The following is a 20,839-nucleotide window of genomic DNA, read 5'->3' as shown; positions in this document are numbered from 1 at the left end:
GCACCTCACGGGGTGCCAGTGGGACACATAACCGGAATGAGGTGAGAATGGAAAGATCTCGGCCAGGTTTGTGCAGGAGCAAAGGCAGGTGGTCACGGCTACATCAGGGCAGTGACCACAGAATGCCATGGATTGGGAGGCACACTCTGATTTCTGAATCAGAGAATATGAGAAACATACCTCTTGGAATCGATGAACAGGGCAGAATTTATAACAGCAGAATGATAAACTACCTAAAAGTCCAACCACAGGGTCATGGTCAAGTAAAGTATAGAATACAGACTGTAGAATATTATTCCACAGTTGAAAATGAAGTCTCTCAGTGTGATTATTTCCATATGGTTAAAATAATGTTCCACAACAATTGTGTATGATGGATTCATTTAGTGACCAAAACATGGAGCTTGTACTATGTTCCAGACACTAGGAGAAGACAGACTGGTGCCCTGCGTTCAAGGAACTTGTCCTCCAGAGGGGAGGTGGGCAGAAAGGTGTAAATAAGCAAATAATATCAAATAGTGGGAAGTGCTGTGAAGGGCACAAAAGGTGTGAAAGGAGCAGATGACAGGAAAGGCCCCAATTCAGGTGTGACGGGGGAGGACAGGCCTTGCTGAGGAGGTGACAGTGAAGAACCCAACATTCCTGGTGGTGGAACAGCAAGGGCAAGAACTCTACATGTTGGAGGAACTGAAGGTGGGTAAAGGAGCGTGGTGGGAGCCCTTTGCAGACCAGCGTCAAGCACTTGAGGTTTACTGAGAACCAAGCAGCTGTTGCAGGCCATTAAGCATGGGAGTGAGTGATGCAATCCGACTGTGTTTCCAGAAGACCGCGCTGGCTTCTGTGTGGGGACTGGAATGCAGGGAGCGAGAGTGGAAAAGCAGAGGCTCGTTAGAAAACCAGGCAAGAGCTCATCTTGGTGTACGTCTAGGTGGGCGGAGCAGATGGAGGACGTCTGAGCCACCGAGAGTTCTTACTGAGGCATTACAGAAGAAAACAGAAAGATGGTCGTCCAGGGGCTAAGGCTCCACGCTCCCAATGCAGGGGGCCTGGGTTCGATCCCTGGTCAGGGAACTAGATCCCACATGCCATGACTAAGAGTTCGCATGCCACAACTAAAGATCCCACCTGCCGCAACTAAGACCCAGCGCAGCCAAATAAATAAATATATTTTAAAAAGGATGAGCTTTTAGATTTCAAGTCTGAGCAACTGTGTGGAAGGTGGGGTATTTACTGAGATGGGGAAGGTAGGCAGGGGTGGGGGCGAGGAGGGGAGCATCTGGAAGTCAGTTCCGGACAAGCGCCATCAGGCAGGTAGTAGAATGTAGGTAGAAGGCAGGAGGGGAGGGTCTGGGGTAGAGGCAGTGACCTGGGAGTCATTAGCACAGAGTTGGCTGCAATGGGTGCGGTCACCTCAGGAAGAAATAAGAAGGCCCTGGACTCGGACTACGCTTCGAGGAACAGCGCTGTTCAGGGTGCGGGAGGGGAAGGACAGCCAGACAGGGAGACTGAGCAGAAGCGGCCCACGGGGTAGGGCGGAGGAAGAGGCTCAGGAAGGTGGCGTAGCTCTGGTGACCCAGCAGTGTTGCGGTGGAGCCACCATGATCACAGCTGTGGAGAAACCTGTGTTTAAATTATCGGCAGGAGGACTCCCAACCACTGCGCCACCAGGGAAGTCCCTATCTTTTTATTTTCTACATTTTATTTATTGATTCTTTTGGCCTCACCGCTCGGCACGTGGGATCTCAGTGCTCTGACCAGGAATCGAACCCGTGCCCCTTGCAGTGGAGGCGTGGAGTCCTAACCACTGGATCGCCAGGGAAGTCCCACAGTTTTTTACAAAGGAAAAAGAAAACACGCAGTGTGTCTTGGCAGGCGAACTTCCTGACTGACCGTCTGCGCTAACGGGGTCACCCTACAGTTCGGCTTCTTTCGTTTGTTTGTTTTCCGTGGGCTGTAGAAAATCCTGAATTGTTTCCTGTGAGCAGGAGGGGGGATTGAAGCACGTGAAGCACATCCGGTGATGCCCTTAGTCCTTGATGATGCGCTTGGCTCTTGCAGGTGTGGTATGCTGCTTCCTATGCCGAGTTTGTGAACCGGAAGATTCATGACATTTCCGAGGAAGAAAGGAAAGGTGCTTGGACTTTTTCATTTTTTTTTGTATTTTATATATTGATTCTAAATTGTATATATTACTTACATCTTCAGGCAATGTCTAATTTTTCTGTCTCTCTGTATTTAAGATATTCTAATAGGTTCTTTAGAGCTGCACATCCCTGTCTAATTCTAGGGTCAAATGACAATGACATATTTACATTTCTTTCATGGGTGCTGGAAAATAGTATTTAATATAATGAAAACCTCCAAATACTAAATTAGGACCTAGATCAGAGATGATCCCTATCGAGATGTAATCATCTCTGAACACGGCAAGGTAGGCATTGACTTTGTTTTCAAAGTCAGAATTTACGTACAGAAAAGCGCACAAATCCTAAGTAATGGCCCAATGAATTTTCACAACGTGAGGACACCTGGGCAACCCGCACCCAGATCAAGACACAGGGCGTGACCATGGCCCCAGGACTCCCCTGAGCCTTGTAATTCCTCCTCGCTCCCAAGTGTAACTAATCTCCCGACTTCAACACCACAGATATGACCATGTGCTTGTTACCGAACTTTTTATAAATGGAATTATGTGATATGTACGTTTCTGGTGTCTGGGAATCTTTTGTTTGTGAGATTCTTCCATACTGTTGTGTATTATTGTAGTTTGTTTATTCTCATTGCCATTTGGGTTTCCATTGTGTGAATGTACCGTAATTCACTGATCTGTTCCTACCATAGAAATGTGGGCTGCACAGTGCAATCCTGGCACTGACTAGCTGGAGTGAGGTCACATTCTGCAGGACAAGGGCAGAGTCCTCCACAAGGCCCTCCCGACTTCAGACAGCAGTCTCAAGCCCTGGGGGTCCCAGGCCCCCTGCACTTCTGACCAGCTAGCTACAATTTAGGGAGTTCCTGCTAACCCCCTATGTCTGATAATTCCCTAGCACGATTCATGGGACTCAGAAAAGTGCTGTACTTATGAGTACCATTGTAGTATAAAGGATGCACGTGGGGACCAGGCAAATGGAGAGACACTCAAGGCAAAGTTTGGGAGGATCCCAAATGTGAAGCTCCCATGTCCTTAGGCCGTGTCACGACCCTGGAGCACTGATGTATGATTACCAGCCTAGGAGGCTCACCTGAGCTTCTGTGACCAGAGTTTTTCTCAAGGCATCATCACATAGGTGTGAGTGATTGGCTCCTTGGCCTGTGATTGAACTTGCTCTCCAGCCCCTGCTCCCCTGCCTGGTTGATACCACCTGGCTCAAAGCCCCAACCCTGTAATCAGACGGTTGGTCTTCCTGACACAGCCAGCCCCATCCTGAGCCATCTCATTAGCATAAACTCAGGTATGGTCACAGATCACCAGGAATAACAAAGACGTGCTTCTTACTTGGAGATTCCAAAGATTTAGAGGCTATTTCCCAGGGACCGGGGACAAATGCCAGCAAAATTCTTTATTATACAGCAGGGTCGTTTCCAGTTTCTGGCTAACATGAGGGTGCCACTGCGAACATTCTTGCATGTCTTTTAGTGAACATATGTGCATATTTCTGTTGCGTGCACATCTAGGAGTGGATTGCTGGGTCATAGGGTATACACATAATCAGCTTTAATGGGTACTTCTGAACATTTTGCTAAAGTGATTACATTGGGCATTGATTTTCAAGTTATTTGTGATACAGTATACCATCTGATTATGAAACTTGGATCTGAATCACTGGGTTATCTGCATACAGATTTCCATTGTAGCACTCCTTGTCTTTCCAGTGTGGTAAGGTCGTGTGTGTGTGTGTGTGTGTGTGTGTTGTATGTATTGCGGGGTGGGAGAGGGTAGCACAAGGGTGTTTGTTCCTTTGATGTCTTATGCAAATATATCAGAAAACAAGATCCTAAAAATTATTCTCTGTCAGACTTTAGCCTTTGATTTTATAACAGAACAGCAGACATTGTGTATTTATGAACACTGGGCTACGCTGAGATGGGAATGGTGTGGGTACTGGGCATCTGAGTTTTACTGGTGCCTGTTGATCACCAGCCTCCATGGTTTCTCTCCCACGACTGCAGTTCTTCGAGAGCAAGAGAAGAATTGGCCCTGCTACGAATGTAACCGCCGATTTATAAGCTCAGAGCAGCTGCAGCAGCATCTCAATTCGCATGATGAGAAACTGGATGTGTTTAGCAGGTATAATAGTAAGGGGGAAGATTTCAAAAACTTCGTTCTTAAAGTTCCAGGGTCGTTTCTATATCATCTGTGAATTGATGGGTCTGTGCGTGTGTGCGCGCACACGCGCGTGCTTGTGTGCAGGTAGGCTGCTGAAGGACAGTTCTTACCGTCATTTCCTTTTTTCCCCTGGTCCTCATTACTACTTGTGTCTTTTCCAGCATAACCAATACCCAGCAATAGGACATCTTTTCACCTTAGGAAAATCTCCCCTAACTAGAGATTCTGAAATAGGAATTCTTCTGATTTTCAAACTCTTTTCAGTAGCCGGATTCCTTCATCAGACTAAGTCCTATGTTTAATTCCCACTATGTAAAAAAGGTAGGCGAAGGAGAATTCCACAGGATGGGGTAAGCAGCAGCTGGATCACATAGGCCTGATGGGTAGTGGCAGGAAATTTGAATTTAATTCTATGTGTGATAAGAAGTCTTTAGAGTCTGCTGATCAAGGGGTATTGTGATGTCAGTTACATTTCTAAACATAACTGTGGATAAAAATAAAACCATCACCTTAGCTTGTACTGCAGTAAGAGTGAAGACAGGGAGTCTAGTTAGAAGCTATTTCAACAGTTCAGATGAAAAATGAGAGCAGTTCCGGGCAGAGTGGTCCCAGTGGGACAGATGTAGGGTTGCCAGCTTTTATGTGATTTGAAAAGAGAGGAGATGGTGTGAAATGGCATTTAGGGAAGTGGGAGAGTAAATATTCCAGGGAAGTCCGGTGTGATTGCCTGCAACGTGAGTGAGGGCTCATGTGAGTCACGGCTGTGTCGTTACCAAGCGTCTTTCACTGCGAGGGTGCCGTTGCAGAGCCGGCAGGAAGTCGGTTCACCAAGCGCGTGCAACGCAGCAAGAGTGATGAAGCAGCAGTGGGGAGGGAAGAGCATGTACAAGGGAGTGACTCCAGTGAAGGACCTTGGAGCTTATGAGTGGAAGGACGGAGAGAAAACATGAAGAGGACGCAGGACTGCAGACAGGGCACAGGACTGGACTGGAGCTGGTGGTGAGGCGGAAGGATCGTTGAGTCCAGGTGCCTAAGGGCGTGAGCTGGGAAGTTTGGACACGGTGTAGGAGTGGGCGATGCATGGCATCAGGACGGTGGGGATTCCGCACCTCCCAAGGACGACAAGGCTGAGGGTGTGACCACGGGAGCAAACGTCTGGGGTGCGTGGAGGACACAGCAGGAGTTCCGTCGCTCCCTCCTGTGTATCCCGAAAACTCCGACCATGGCTCTGTTATAGCACTTTTTATATTCTATTGTGAGGTTTGGTTTACATGTCTGCTGCCTCTACTGGACATGTGAGGGTAAAAACTGTTGCATATAACTTACCGTCTTTAGTGTCAAGCTCCATGCATGACACATTGTAGATAAAAATGTTTGTTAGCCAGCTGTTAAAAGAAATTGGAGACAATTAGGCAAATTTGAACTTTGGCTAGATTTAATAAATATTGAGCAACTATCACTTATTTTTTAGGTGCGATAAAGTTGTTGTGGAGATATGTGTATATTATATATACATATATATGTCCTTATGTTTTAGAGGTACATATTGAAATATTTACAGATGAAATGATGTCTGGGATTTATTTCAAAATAGCCTAATGGGTATGTGTGTGGGAGAAGTGGTGAGGCTATAGATGGGATAAAACTGGCCATGAGTTGATAAGTATTGAAATGAGGTAGCGGGTACACTGGCCTCCTTGTGTTCTCCACATTTGCCGAGGTTTGGAATTTCTCATAATAAAGAATCTTTTAATGTGGTGTTTACTGGATGTGCTATGGAACCGGTGAATTAGAAATTTGTTCTGACCTTCCAGAAGATTATAGTAAAACAAGGGCGTTCCTTTGACTCTATAGCCACATTCCATGGAAGGAACATGAGGTGAGCAAGGGGAAGACTGGAATCTTGTATCCAGGACACACACTAGGCGTGTTCTGTCCTGTCTGCGTTGCTCACAGAATCGCAGAGATGTGTGCGAGCTTCCAGAATTTTTGGTAGCAAAATGGTGTCGGTGGTTTGACTTTTTAAACCTCCTTTTATTCTGAATAATTTAAGACGTCTCTGAGCTATGTAGATGGCAAAGATGAGAAATTTGGAAAGCGTGTATGAGCAAAGTGATTGTTTCCATTAGAAAAAAAGAATCAGGAAAAGAAATCAAGTGAGAGGAAATCAAGATTTGGGGTGAGTCGGGATCATTCAGGGAAATATTTGTTGTGCAGTATTGTGTAACCGTGACTATCTATAACCCAATGTCTTGTCCCCAGAACAAGAGGCAGAGGAAGGGGGCGAGGCAAGAGGCGGTTTGGCCCAGGTCGGCGGCCGGGACGCCCTCCCAAATTTATCCGCTTGGAAATAACCAGTGAAAATGGGGAAAAGTGTGATGATGGGACACAGGTATGGGGGATGGGAAAGCAAGAGCTCTTCTTGGATGCTTGGTTAGAGAACTTATGAGAACCATTACTGGATTCAAATACAAACGCCTCTCAGAGGGTGATGGGCCTGCCTGTCAGGGCTGTGCTCCCTGTTAATTAAAGTCTGACTAGAGGAAAGACTGAAAAGAACATTGTTTCAAACGTTACTTACGACGAAAATGCAACTCTGCTGCCCTAAAGGTTTGAAATTGTCCAGAGACACTACCGGGGGACTCTGTTTAATTAGTTTAAACAATTAAAATGATGATATTCCAGAAGAGTCCTGTCATAGTCTTTTCCTCACAAAATGATCCGGAACGTCTCATGGTTTTTACATCCTGTGGATGGTTACCTAACTAATTTTCTCAGAAGGAAAATATTCTTTTCTGAGCATAACGACACTAGTCATTTAAAAAGTAAAGCAGCAATTCTAAATCCTAGCACTAATGTCTATCTAGGTAGGGAAATAATTGCTGGTTATTGCAATTTCAGGACTTGCTGCATTTTCCCACCAAGGAGCAGTTCGATGAGGCTGAACCTGCAACTCTGAATGGGCTGGATCAACCAGAGCAGCCCGCGCTTGTAGTCCCTCAGCTGCCACCGGAAGCCCAGTCTTCTCTGGAGCACGAGACGGAAACGCACGAGCTGCACCTGCAGCCCCAGCACGAGGAGAGCGTGCTGCCCACCCAGAGCACCCTGACGGCCGACGACATGCGCAGGGCCAAGCGCATCCGGGTAAGCGGGATGCCCGCCCCGCCCTCTCCCAGTCCTCCGCCTCGCGGCCAGCCGCGTAGGTGCCCTGCTGTTCACCACCACTCCCAAGGCTTGCTTGCATCTAGCCTATCACAGGCTCAAGCCCCTTGTTTTGGAAGAAAGTATGAACTGTTTCTCTGGGTCTCTGGGTCCCGTGGCAGGCTGGCATGGCCGGTCCTAGATTCCATCAATTTATCAGCGACTCAGAAGCCTGGCTCTTGGCAGCATCCGGACTAGTGTAGTTAGAGTAGAATAACTCTCTGGATGCCTAAACTCACAGATTGGAAATGCAGAGATAAGTACACTGAGTTGTGATAGTTACTTACATTGAAGCCAGGCTAATAATCTGTGCCTAATCATGGCTCTCAGGTCAGTTTGGGGTTTTGAATTTGTTTATCAACGGTTTCCAAGGGGAGACTGGCAAATGCCAGGACCCGTCAGTGCACAGGGACCTGAGTTCAAGTTGATCTGGCAGGTGCAGCGCACACACGGGGACAGCTCGGAGCTAAGCTCCAGGTTCGGGGGTAGGGCAGTGTCTCACCCACATGACCCGCGACTTGACTTCGGGCCATGTGGTTGCAGGGCCTCCGTGGCTGCCTGGCCAGGTGTGTTTTGTCCCTATTTCACAGACAGCGTTGAGTGTGCGTTAGGACCTGCAGGGGAGGCATGTGGAGAGCAACGTGGTTTTGTGAGATCAGTGTCTGTGCGGACAATTGACATCCAGAAAAGAATGACTTAAACCCGTGTTTGTGGTAGCAGGACTTTCCTTAATCCTTTATGCGGATGAAAGAGACTTTTTGTATAACTTCCCAGGCTTTACAGTTTCTAGGTGGACGATCGTTTTAGCTTATGTTTCTTTTGGTCTTATTTGCCTATAGGCTAGAAGGGACCTTGAACAATAGTCTAGTCCGTGCCTTCATTTAAAAATACATTTAAATGTTTGTTCTGTATGACAGCGTGGAAGAAGTCTGAGCAATCAGGCTAATTAGACTTTATAAGGGTCCTGAAACGGAAACTTATAAAACTTATGGCTCCATGTATATTATTTCAAAAGGATATGTAAACCTACATAAATATACCCCAGAAAGGCAGAAGGCTCTGCATACCTTCCACCCGTCATGCCACATGATTCCCAACTGCGTTTCACTCTTTCTTGGGCAATTACTATCTTTTCTGCTTTGGCCATTCTGAGTTTTCACTAGGTCCGTAGAAATGCTTTCTAGATTGAATTTTTTGAAGGAAAACAACTAAAGCCCACATGTTTCGTGAGGTGTGGCTATGTAAGCATAGTGTAGCCGTGATCGTACTTGTGTTCTGGAATGAACTGGGTTACTGGTTTTGGAACAAGGTTCCTTGTGTCAAAGCAAAAGCCATGTGTATGTGGCTTTTGGAGGTCAGTCTTAGGTGAGCGATTTTTTTTTCTCTTCCTCTCACACATTCTAAAAAGCAGGGGCTATGTATTTTTTCATCTTTTCTATCCAGATTGGTAATGACCAACTGAAGGGAAGCCTTCCAACCCCATTGGTAATGTAACTATTTTTCTCTCCTCTAATGCTGCCTGCTCAGTTGGAGCTGCAGGTACGTTTGTTTCCTGTGTTTCACTCACATAACAGAATGTTATTTAAGTGTTTGCCTGACCTGCTGTTCTTTGCAACCTGTACTTAACTAAATCCTGGTGGAAACGACAGTTTGGTTGCTACAGTCAATGCAAATTAGTTAATGAATAATGATAATTTATTTTCAAATAGTAAGTGAGTGGGCTGCAGTTTGCTCATACACAAAATGAAGGGTAGGACTAAGTGATCTCCAAGGTCCCTTCCAGCCCTGAAACAACTGAATGACTTCTGCAGTGGCGCCGAGTTCTGACTGTATGTTCAGCACTGCCTAGGTGCACAGTAGAAATTTCACTGGTGTCCTGTCCTCTGGGATCTTCCAGTCTAATTAGGGAGGCAATGCTAATGTAAGGTGGGTCACAGTTAAGTGCTACACGTAAAGGTAGAGCCTATAATTGCTATCAGAAGTTGGAAGAGTGAAAGGCCAAAGAAGGCTGGAGTTGGGGAATAATTCATAGATGAAGTGAGAGTTAAACTGGGAAAGAGAGACAGGAAGAAGGGAGATGGTTTCAGAGGACGGCAGCCATAGCATCAAAGGCCGACACCCAGGAATTGTTTGGTGTGGTTGCTGGCCGGACATGAGCACGGGTACCACCTGGAGGGTAGTGGAGAGTAGCACATACCGGGCAAGGCTAGCCCAATAGAGGTTTTGAAAACTGGGCAGAAAACAGGCCAGAGAAAAGTTGTTTAAAAAAAAAAAAAGCCAGCAAACATGATTGATTTCCTTTTAATGTTAGGATCAAAATAATATGAAAATTAGTCAGTTGAGGTTCCTTTAGCTATTAACATCAGACTTTAGAAACGTTTTATGGTTTTGTCTGCAAAGACTCTGTTGACTCAGAATTCATCTCAGTGTGAGTCGAATCCCTTGTCACAGGTTTTAGCAACTATACCATTTTGTCACCTTTCGAGGAGCTTATGTTCCATCCAGTACAGAGTGGTTGGCCAACGGCAACTCTGAGACCCATCTGTGCTGCCTCCACCCTTTCTCTTGATTGCTTCTAGAAAATGTGTACCAGTTGCAGCTCTGAACTGCAGAAGGTACCGTAGAGTTGAAATGGCCTGCAAGTGGGTTGGGGGGCGGACAGTTTCAGCACTTCCACTACCTTGTAATGAGAGGGTTACGTTAGGATCATGCGATCAGAGAAACAGCCTAGTTCTTGAGTACTTAGTTCAGCACTCCATGGAAATCAGAAAGGCAGTAAGAACAAGGTTTGCCGATAGAGCTAAGAAAGTGGAGCCTGGCGGCTGCTGGGTTTAGATCAAGGGTCTGAGGACACTCACACTAAACAGAGATGACAGGAGACTTACTAGCATAACGGACTGAAACAAAACCACCATCCAGATTTGGTGCCCAAGGGGAAGTGGAATCTCCGTGGGACCAAGACCAGTTGTTGTGCGTTATGTCTGCCCTTGGAAACTTCACTGAACTTGGGTAAAGGAAATGATGCATTCCCCGAGCACTCTAAATCTTGAATCTCTGAACCTCAGGATAGCATCTGTTCTTTTTGCAATATTTCCATAAAGCTTGGAAAGTAGCCAGAATCGTGAGAGCTTTTATGTAAAATAAGTATCTGTCCAGATAGGGTAGAAAGATTAGGTGACCGCTAAACCGTATAATGAAGTGAAAGAAAGCTCTGTGGCTGATTTGAAAAAGGTCTGTTGTTTATGATCTCTTCAGGTGGTACAGAAAAGATCTTGAAGTAATTCTTTTTGATTTTCTTATGAAATACATTTCATTAATTTGCAAACTTTTATTGACACTTCCCTTGAGCTCAGCTATTTTTTTAAGAGACCTAGATACAAAGGAGAATAAAATATGATGCAACCCCAGTCAACCTGGGAAGATGATGGAATTGCGAGATATTTACTCAAGATAAATGAGTAGGTCAAATATCTCTCCCAACCCTATGAGAGAAGCCCTGAGAAAGATGCTCTCTGCTATACAGGAACTGTGTTCAGAATTTTCACTAAGTCAACAATAATTATTTTGCTTTTTCCCTAAATGATTATTTCACATTAAAGTTACTTCAGAAGTTGCTGCTTGTGAATAATTTGAAATTAGGGGTTTAAGCATTGTTCATTGTACTTTTTTCATTGCACAAATAACGCATTAAGACCTCCATTAATTCTTTAATTACTAGTCTCTTATAGTTACATAAGCATACCCATTCACAGATATATTTTTTTGAGGGATTTTTTTTCCCCCCCACCTCATAGCTATCTAGAACATTCCCCCTGGTGTTTTGAGGAACTTATGAATGAGTCTTCATTATAGTAGAGCTAAAATATTGATTCTGTATTCTCTGTGTGAAAGATGATTCTGTTGGTTTGCTCTCAGTAGAACATGAGTTGTTTTCTCAGTGGTGGTGATGAATTTGCGCTAAGTAACCATCTTCCCTCACTGGGATTCCCTGTAACAATTGGATGAATTTACAAGATGGCCAATCAGCATTAGAAGTGCAATCTGTGACTGAAAAGCAAAAAAGAGCGAAATTGACTGGTCTAGACAGGGAACAAAGCAATAAGCTTAACCCAATTAGCAAGGCATTCTAACCAGTGGAACTAACCAGCTACACTGAGAAGCTGTCCTCTGCATTTCCTGAGTAGGAAGTGATTAAGGCACATATTCCATTTAGAACGTGTGCTTACATATCTTGTCTCAGCTGCAAACACGTTCATGTAAATGTGTATCTTCGTTCTCTTTCATTCTTTTTCATAAATTGAGATATAATTCACTTACCATAAAATTCACTTTTTTTGTAGTGGTTTTTAGAATAGTCCCAAAGTTGCACAGCCATCACCACTAATTCCAGGACATTTTCATCACCCGTGAAAGAAATCCCATATCCGCTGCCTCCTTCCCCCAGCCCTTGGTATTTACTACGCTTCGGTTCTTTTTATTATCTTTATTTTTGCTAAACATTTTAATCAAGCTTCAAGTTCTTTTTCTCAAAGACTTCAACAAGTAACATTTGGCTGACTCACTCCAACCTCATCATGCATGTGTGACTCAACCCAAGTCATTTCTTCCAAGTCTTCAATTTTTATTCTACTTGACTCTGGGGTTTGTTTTACTCTATTGGCTTGGCCAAAAAGTTTATTCGGGTTCTTCCTGTAACATCTTATGGAAAAACCCGAATGAACTTTTTGGCCAACCCAATGTAAGTCCTCTATTTTTTGAACGTTACTTAGATCCTTTCGAAAGAAAACACACACACATAGACATAAAACAGCACACAAAAGTTTGTCTTTTCAAGACGAACTTCTTTGGGGATGGCTTCATTTTTAATGTCTTAAACAGAAAAATCTTTCAACTGTGTGTCCTAGAGTTTAATTTCTGTGGAAAGTCTGTGATTGCAGAGATTGTCCTCTTTTCCTATAAATGTGCGAGCTGCTTACACACTTAACTCACTAAATAATCTCATTTGTGTGTGTCTTTCAGAATGCAGCTCTTCAGCATCTGTTTATTCGGAAGTCCTTCCGGCCTTTTAAATGTTTGCAGTGTGGGAAGGCCTTCCGTGAAAAGGACAAACTGGACCAACACTTGCGCTTCCATGGGCGGGAGGGGAGCTGCCCATTGACCTGTGACCTCTGTAACAAGGGCTTCATCAGCAGTGCGTCCTTGGAGAGCCACATGAAGCTCCACTCGGACCAGAAGACTTACTCTTGCATTTTTTGCCCAGAATCCTTTGACCGCCTTGATTTGTTGAAAGATCATGTGGCCATTCATATCAGTGATGGCTACTTCACCTGCCCAACTTGTAAGAAACGGTTCCCAGATTTTATCCAGGTGAGTGTCTGCTACCGCGATGCCTGAACACTGCCTCTTTTAGGTAAAAGAAACTTCGAGTTTTGGAAGATTGAGACAGCCTGTCATCTGCATTTCCATTCCTTCTTTGCAGCATCTTCTTAGTTGAGCGTGATATTTCTTCAGTCAACCTACTTTTGATAAGCAAAAGATTACTATGACCCTTAATTGTCCAAATGAGACATTGGCATTTAAACATATAAGTTGTATTACAAGTAATAAACACCCAGATCTGGTTATAATCTCTAAAAAGTCTTTCTTAATCCTTGCCAATACCCACTACTCATAAAATATATGGCGCTTGTAGAAGACATACTCCCATTTCCTGGCCTGGAAACATTTTCTCCCCATCACTTTGGTTTCCTGTCTTGTGCTACTAAGGTGATGCATTTTGGAAGAAAACAAAGAGACAGCTGGTATATAACATACTGGTTTTTTTTAACTTTTTATTGTATATTGGAGTATAGTTGGTTAACAGTGTTGTGTTAGTTTCAGGTGTACAGCAAAGTGACTCAGTTATATAGATACATGTATCTATCCTTTTTCAAATTCTTTTCCCATTTAGGTTGTTACATAATATTGAGCAGAGTTCCCTGTGCTCTACAGTAGGTCCTTGTTGGTTATCCATTTTATTTATTTATTTATGGCTGCGTTGGGTCTTCGTTGCTGCGCTCAGGCTTTCTCTAGTTGCGGCAAGCTAGGGCTATTCTTCATTGCAGTGTGCGGGCTTCTCATTGTGGTGGCTTCTCTTGTTGTGGAGCACTGGCTCTAGGCACGTGGGCTCAGTAGTTGTGGCACGCAGGCTCAGTAGTTGTGGCGCACGGGCTTAGTTGCTCCGTGGCATGTGGGATCTTCCTGGACTGGGGATCGAACCCGTGTACCCTGCATTGGCAGGTGGATTCTTAACCACTGGGCCACCAGGGAAGCTCAGGTTATCCATTTTAAATATAGCAGTGTGTACATGTCAATCCCAAACTCCCAGTCTATCCCTCCCACCCTCCGCCTTCCCCCCGGTAACCATAAGTTCGTTCTCTAAGTCTGTGAGTCTGTTTCTGTTTTGTAAATAAGTTCATTTGTATCTTTTTTTTTTTTAAGATTCTGCATATAAGTGATTTCTCTTTCTCTGACTGACTTCATTCAGTGTGACAACCTCTAGATCCATCCATGTTGCTGCAAATGGTGTTATTTCATTCTTTTTAATGGCTGAGTAATATTCTATTGTATATATGTACCACACCTCCTTTATCCATTCCTCTGTCAATAGACATTTAGGTTGCTTCCATGTTTTGGCTATAATATACTTCTGTATTAAGCACTGACCTCCTCCCCTGTATTATATTCTGGAGCAAAATGGGGTGAGGATAATTTCCAGAATATTCATGATTTCATTTGGACTTCAAGTGTTAATATTGTTACATGCTAGTGAATGAACAAGTAAGTCTAAATATCTAGTAAAAATATTGTGTCTCTCTCTCTCTTTTTTTTTTTTAAATTACCAAAGCAAAAGGAGACTAGGATTTAATCATAGTTCTGTTAGTGTTGGGAGTCTTGGTAATTTTCTCACTTTACACAAACAATTAGAGAAGTTGCTTTAAGGTGGAATTTAATGGCACAAGAGACTCCAAAAATAATGAAGGAAAATGTCTTGCAGGAGTGGTTTGATATGACTCACTACTTAGCTCCCATCCGTAACTCTTCTTTGCTGGGTATTTATGGCAAAGAGAGTTCAGAGGCCATATTCCTTTGTTTAAGTTATCTAAAAGTATAGGGAATACGTCCCAATTAAGGGGAAATGATGCTGGTGTTGTGTTTTCTCATATATGGGTAATGTGTTTTCTCCCGTCTAATTCATGTCTTTAATTCTTCAGAACCTGATTTGATAGAAAGATGTAAAAGGACCAGTTACTACAAGGGGCTAAGTTGCTTCTATACATGTTGGAAGCAGGAAAAAGAGAGAAGGAATTATTTTTTGTCCTCTTATAGGTACTTTTTACCAAGATTCATTTAAATCCAAGGGAACTCTTGCTTTTAATCTTAAAAAAAAAGGAAAGAAAAATGGGTTCCACGTGATCAGGGCTTGGACTAAGCGAACATTTTCTTCTTCCTCTTCAAGTTCTGTGGGAGGTCGAGGTTGGTAAGGCTTTCTGGCCTCTGTGATGGGGATAGTGTTGCTGAGGCCCGTTATCAGTCACACCTGATTGGCTCCCAGGCCAGGTTGATGAAGATCCACGGCACGGCGTTTGGCTCCCTCTAGCGTCGCTGAGCTGCCTTTGGTCATTTCCCCTGACTTTCTGTGTCCTCGCTGCCAGGTGAAAAAACACGTGCGAAGCTTCCACTCGGAAAAGATCTACCAGTGTACGGAGTGCGACAAGGCCTTCTGCCGCCCCGACAAGCTGCGGCTGCATATGCTCCGGCACTCAGACCGTAAGGACTTCCTGTGTTCTACGTGTGGGAAGCAGTTTAAGGTAGGAACCAGCAAGCAGCCTGGGTGTTCTCGGGCCACTGAAACTGACAAGCTGAGGATGAGCCTGCTCATTTCATGGGTGTATCATCTATGCTCAAAGAACAGACTTGAGATGTACTTTGTGCCTCATGTTTGACTTAGTTGTTAAGGTAAAATTAAGGGGAAAACTCACCTTAATTTCCCAAAATAATTCAAATCCCCAAACAGAGTACTAATGCATCTTTTACAAGAATCCAAGTGTATAACGAATAGAACTAAATTGCTATCGAGGAACTCCTAAGAGGGCAATACATTTACCCACCAAATTTTTTACTGAGCACTTATTAAGTGTAGGAGCCTGATCATTGAGCCCTGGGGCATGAGGACTGTCATCCAACAGAGGTGGGAAATCTGTGGGATGTTGAGAGGGCTTAGACTATTTTGGGGAATGTTAATGACTTACAGGATTAAGATAAAAAATAATAAGTATCAGAAATGGGCCTGGAATTTAGAAGAAAACAACGGACAAACCCACGGGAGACTCAGAGATAAGAGTTAAACAAATGAATGTGAAAATGATAAAATATGGTTTGTGGGGAAACCAGATGATTCTGCAAAGATGTCCCTGAGAGACACTCTGCAGAATATGAGTAGGTCATGCTGTCATAGAAACTGGAAAAGAATCCGAAATGGATTCAGGAGGGGAGAACTAATTTTAAAAGGAGGCATTTGTGTAGAGTGTGGAGTTGGTGGGGATGCCTGGCATTGCACCTCTGAACTTAGCATGGTTCCAGATACACGGTGGTCATTCAAGAAATGTTTGTTAAATAAATGTGCTGAAAAATGAAGTAGTTACAGAAACATCCTCGTACCAAAATGTGGAAAGAACTGGTCTGGTAGAAAGGTTCAAAATCTTTCTAAGACCGATAGCAGTGTAATCGTATGTCCAGGAGCAGAGCCTCACTGGGTAAGCGAGCTGGCATTTTTGGAATTTGTTTTTATTCAGGATGGGCTCTGCTACATTTTCTGTCTGTGGACTCACATCAACATGTATCACTAGAAGATTAGATGATCAGACTAAGAGCTGTGACCTAGACCGTGTGCCCCATCCATAGCAGGCAGTGTAACTGCTTACTTGAACTGCTAAATTTGTATGATGAGAGATACTTACTTAAATTCATTTGGGATTTAGAGGAATGTCATTATGTGTGTTAAAACATGTGGTAATTGAGAACACACATGGCTTTGTAAATCCAATATTACCTACCATCCATTATCAGTTTGTCTTGTAGTTCTTTTTTTTTTTTTTAAACTTTTTGGCTGCACTGCAAGGCATGTGGGATCTCAGTCCCCCCGACCAGGGATGGAACCCGCAGCCCCTGCAGTGGAAGTGTGGAATCTTAGCCGCTGGACTGCTAGGGAAGTCCCTGTCTTGTAGTTTTTAATACCAAACTTATTCCACGTGCCCTTTGATCACTTCTACATAAATGCAAAACCTTTCCTCTCAAAAATCATTGTGTAGTTTTCAAACTGGACGGTCATTTTCAAGCAAGGCTCACTGGAATGCACTTACTTGCTAGCGAACAGAGTAATTCCCAGCCAGGGTTGCCGTGTCCTCGGATGTAGCCTGGTGGGTTGTGTTACTGCTAACTTGTATTGATTTTTTTTTTTTACCCCTTCAATTAAAAATCTTCTACTCCCACTCCCCACCCCTCTGCCTTCTCAAAAATCCTCTCTAAACAGCGAAAAGACAAACTACGGGAACACATGCAGAGGATGCACAACCCTGAGAGGGAGGCCAAGAAAGCTGACCGCATCAGCCGCTCCAAGACGTTCAAGCCGCGCATCACGTCCACCGACTACGACAGCTTCACGTTCAAGTGCCGCCTGTGCATGATGGGCTTCCGGAGACGAGGCATGCTGGTCAGTGCCGGGCTCCGGACAGCCCGCCCCTGCCCAGGCCATGGCTCTGGCACAGTATTCGGCACTAAACCTGTCACTGGGTTTCGTCCCTGGCCGGGGACAAAGCGGAGGCGAACATTTCCCAGCCTGGGGCTTCTCTCCCCCCTGGTCACCCCTTGCTGCCTTTGCCATGGTTCATTTCCGGTGTTTCTTGGAAGAGGTCTGTTGATCACTTTTCATTGCTTGTTTTGCTTTGCTTTGCCCCTCTCCTGCTCTGCTCTGTGCTTCCTCTTCCTGTTCTCTCCTGTGTTCCCGAACGTACTCCCTGGCGGGGTCGTTGCCTTGCAGCCCCCCCACACCAGTTGTTCCAGATATGACACAGCAATAGAAGGGAACCTTCCGCCAAGGCAGGGTATGCGAACCGGGTTAGCTGAAGCACCAGGAGAGCCGGGTCTCCGCTCTCAACTCATTGGGCCCTGATGACAGTGTTTGCAGAATATATCTGTATCTCATTCAACGTCCTCGGTAAGGCCAGGGCATTGAATAATGAAGGAGAGGCTTGCATCAGGAGAATTCTGGAAAGAAATTCCTGCTAGTGTGATTTTCCATTTTTCCACCAGCAGCTCTTTCAGTCAAAGGCTATCGGTGGAATCCACAGCAACCCAATTCACCTTCAGTGATTTGCTGAATTACTGTTAACTCCTGTTAATGCGTCGGTGTCAGAGGGTCCCGGCAGTGCCGGTTCTGGCCAAAGGCCTCCATGTTTTGGGGTGTCGCTTCAGAGAGTTTCAGCTGCTTGCACTCAGTATCGGAGGTATTTGTTCAGCGTCTGTTGGTCACGGGGTCTCTTCTTCTCATTTGCTTTTTTTTTCCTTTCAGGTAAATCACTTATCAAAGAGGCACCCAGACATGAAGATAGAAGAGGTGCCAGAGTTGACTCTACCCATCATAAAGCCCAACCGTGACTACTTTTGTCAGTATTGTGATAAGGTAAAAGGAAACTGTCCGTAGGAGGATACCTCTGTGGGAGCCACGCTCAGGGCCAGTTTGTCTGCATGTATATGTATATACTAGGATCTTGCAGTTTCTCTTAACAGATGGTTCCCTGTCTCTCAGTAGTCTCCCATTCAGACAAGAAAGGGCTAGGAGTGCAGCCTTATTTTAAGCCACAATTTTTTTCTTAAGAATTAGTCAGCTCTGTTTTTCTTGTTCCTTCTCTCTGTGACTTTTGCCGTTAAAGAAGAGGCTTATTACCAAGAGCTTAGTATACGAATTCATTTTAAATTCCTAAGCTCTAAAACGAGGGTGTTTGTCATCCTACTTGTAAAATACAGAGTAGATTTTGGATTTCTAGGAGATTGAGTAGGATGTGAAAAAGTCTTGTGGTGGAATACTCTGCTTGTACTATTCCGTTCTTGAGTTTTGCATAGTTACAAAAAACACAGGAATAGAATATACATTTATTGTTTCATTGTAATATTGTTTCCTTATACGGTGTCAGCTGTATCAGTTATAAGCTGTGCGTAAGTAGTGTCAACTTAAAAGTAAGAAACATTTTTTAAGCACAGATTCACCACTACAGGTTCTAGTTGCTATTAGACTTGCCATTTTGGAAGATTCTTTGGCATTAGTAGTCAACTATGTACATCACATGAGAGCTTTCACAGAAAGGCTAAAGGGTGAACTGGCCTTAAAAGAAATTGTTTCTATGACTGTATATTCACCTCTTAAGCTTCAGGGTAAAGGTAAAGGTGTTTTTACTATTCCTATCTTAGATGTATAAAAATTCAAGGCAGATGCCTCACATATCTATGTTATGTTCTTGTGTTATTCTGATTTATGTTATATCCCCATTATCCTTCAGCATATCTGTTAATATATTTTAGTTTGGACTACGTGAATACTTTCTCTCATTTCCTTGTAATGAAATTGTTAGATTGCCTTAAGCCAGGAAGTGGAAGTATACACTGCTTCCATGGCAAAGCTTTTGAACTTGCAGGTTTATAAAAGTGCCAGCAAGCGAAAAGCCCACATTCTGAAGAACCATCCTGGGGCTGAGCTCCCACCAAGCATTCGGAAACTTCGTCCCGCTGGCCCTGGAGAACCAGACCCCATGCTGAGCACCCACACCCAGCTCACGGGCACTATAGCTACCCCGCCCGTGTGCTGCCCTCACTGCTCCAAACAGTACAGCAGCAAGGTACGGGGAAGGCTTTGGACCACGTCGAAACCAGGGTCATGGTTTAAGGGAACATTGCTTAAGAGAAGATGGTACTTATCCAGATGCCGTGATGGCATCTTCTGAATTGATGGGGGTGCTAAAGGAGCTGCTTCCTGAGAACAGGGAGCATAGCACAGAACGGGAAGGGAATACGGTGGACTTTCCCGGGAATTAGTACCACCTGAGCACTTGAATGGTTTCCTTTGCCCTTGGCCCGAGGTGGGGCTCTGATTTGAATATTCCCTGCTCGTGGTTTATGAGCTCAGGCTTGCAGCAGCGCTACATAAGAACTTAAATGATGGTTCTTGAAAAGGGGGTCATTGTTGCTGCGGGGGAATGCAGTCACTGATTGCTGCAGGTATTGGTGGGATCAGGGGATGCTGTGAGGTATTCTGACCTTGCCTGATAGCGTGCGGGGGTCACACAAGTCTTTACTTTCTTTCCAGCGTCTTCTTTTTTCCCTTTCATACCATTGTCCCTCTTCAGGGAGGGCAGGCAGAGCCAGTGTTACTCTTTTTTTTCTTTTAAACATAACATGAAGGACTATAGGAACCATTGGAGGCCTTGCATTTGAGAAAGATCGAAAATAACCTATTCTAGTAATTCTTCTTGGTTTTCGCCATAACTTTTCAGACCAAGATGGTACAGCACATTCGAAAGAAGCATCCAGAGTACGCCCAGCTACCCAACACCATACACACACCTCTGACAACAGCCGTGATCAGTGCGGCTCCAGCTGTTTTAACTACAGACAGTGCTACCGGAGAGACTGTGGTGGTAAGTGTGTGACCGGTAAGAGTGACTCCTGTCCTCTGCTGCCCATCACAGCTTCAGTGCCAAGGCCATGTCTGTCTTGCTATTTAATTGGCTGCAGATGTAGCCCACCGCCATTCAGGGTTCTCTACCAGGCATGATGCTTGATGATTGGGTCTCCCAATTGGTGCTTTCCAAAGCTCTCTGTAAAAGGAGTAGCAGGAAATTCTCAGTGCTGCTTGTTCACTTCAAGATTGTCAGAACTGGGCCTCCCTGGTGGCGCAGTGGTTGAGAGTCCGTCTGCCGATGCAGGGGACACGGGCTCATGCCCCGGTCCGGGAGGATCCCACATGCCGCGGAGCGGCTGGGCCCGTGAGCCACGGCCGCTGAGCCTGCGCGTCCAGAGCCTGTGCTCCGCAACGGGAGAGGCCACAACAGTGAGAGGCCCGCGTACAGCAAAAAAAAAAAAAAAGATTGTCAGAACCTTCAGGGTAACTCCCTGGGCCTGACAGACAGACAGCTAGAGGTATATAGGTAATATTCCAACACCTTCTTAACTCTGGGTATTTCTCTATCCGAGCTCAGGGCTTATTTGCGGTCCCATGAT

At 44.7% G+C, this 20,839-nt stretch overlaps 1 protein-coding gene across 2 annotated transcripts in view; it reads left to right on the top strand.

Moving 5' to 3' along the window:
• The window catches only part of PRDM10 (PR/SET domain 10), an 87,113-nt gene that overhangs the window by 52,813 nt on the left and 13,461 nt on the right, over positions 1-20,839 (top strand). For both annotated transcript variants that reach the window (XM_024740791.1, XM_024740792.1), the window contains 10 exons: positions 2,059-2,131; positions 4,171-4,288; positions 6,590-6,719; positions 7,229-7,471; positions 12,548-12,895; positions 15,223-15,378; positions 17,100-17,279; positions 18,138-18,248; positions 19,258-19,458; positions 20,113-20,256. In XM_024740791.1, coding sequence (XP_024596559.1) covers positions 2,059-2,131; positions 4,171-4,288; positions 6,590-6,719; positions 7,229-7,471; positions 12,548-12,895; positions 15,223-15,378; positions 17,100-17,279; positions 18,138-18,248; positions 19,258-19,458; positions 20,113-20,256 — 1,704 coding nt within the window. The remainder of the gene's footprint in view (positions 1-2,058; positions 2,132-4,170; positions 4,289-6,589; positions 6,720-7,228; positions 7,472-12,547; positions 12,896-15,222; positions 15,379-17,099; positions 17,280-18,137; positions 18,249-19,257; positions 19,459-20,112; positions 20,257-20,839) is intronic.

Source organism: Neophocaena asiaeorientalis, unplaced genomic scaffold (genome assembly GCF_003031525.2).
Source record: "Neophocaena asiaeorientalis asiaeorientalis breed wild unplaced genomic scaffold, Neophocaena_asiaeorientalis_V1.1 scaffold308, whole genome shotgun sequence".
NCBI lineage: Eukaryota > Metazoa > Chordata > Mammalia > Artiodactyla > Phocoenidae > Neophocaena > Neophocaena asiaeorientalis.
This window is presented reverse-complemented; position numbering and strand designations above follow the sequence as displayed.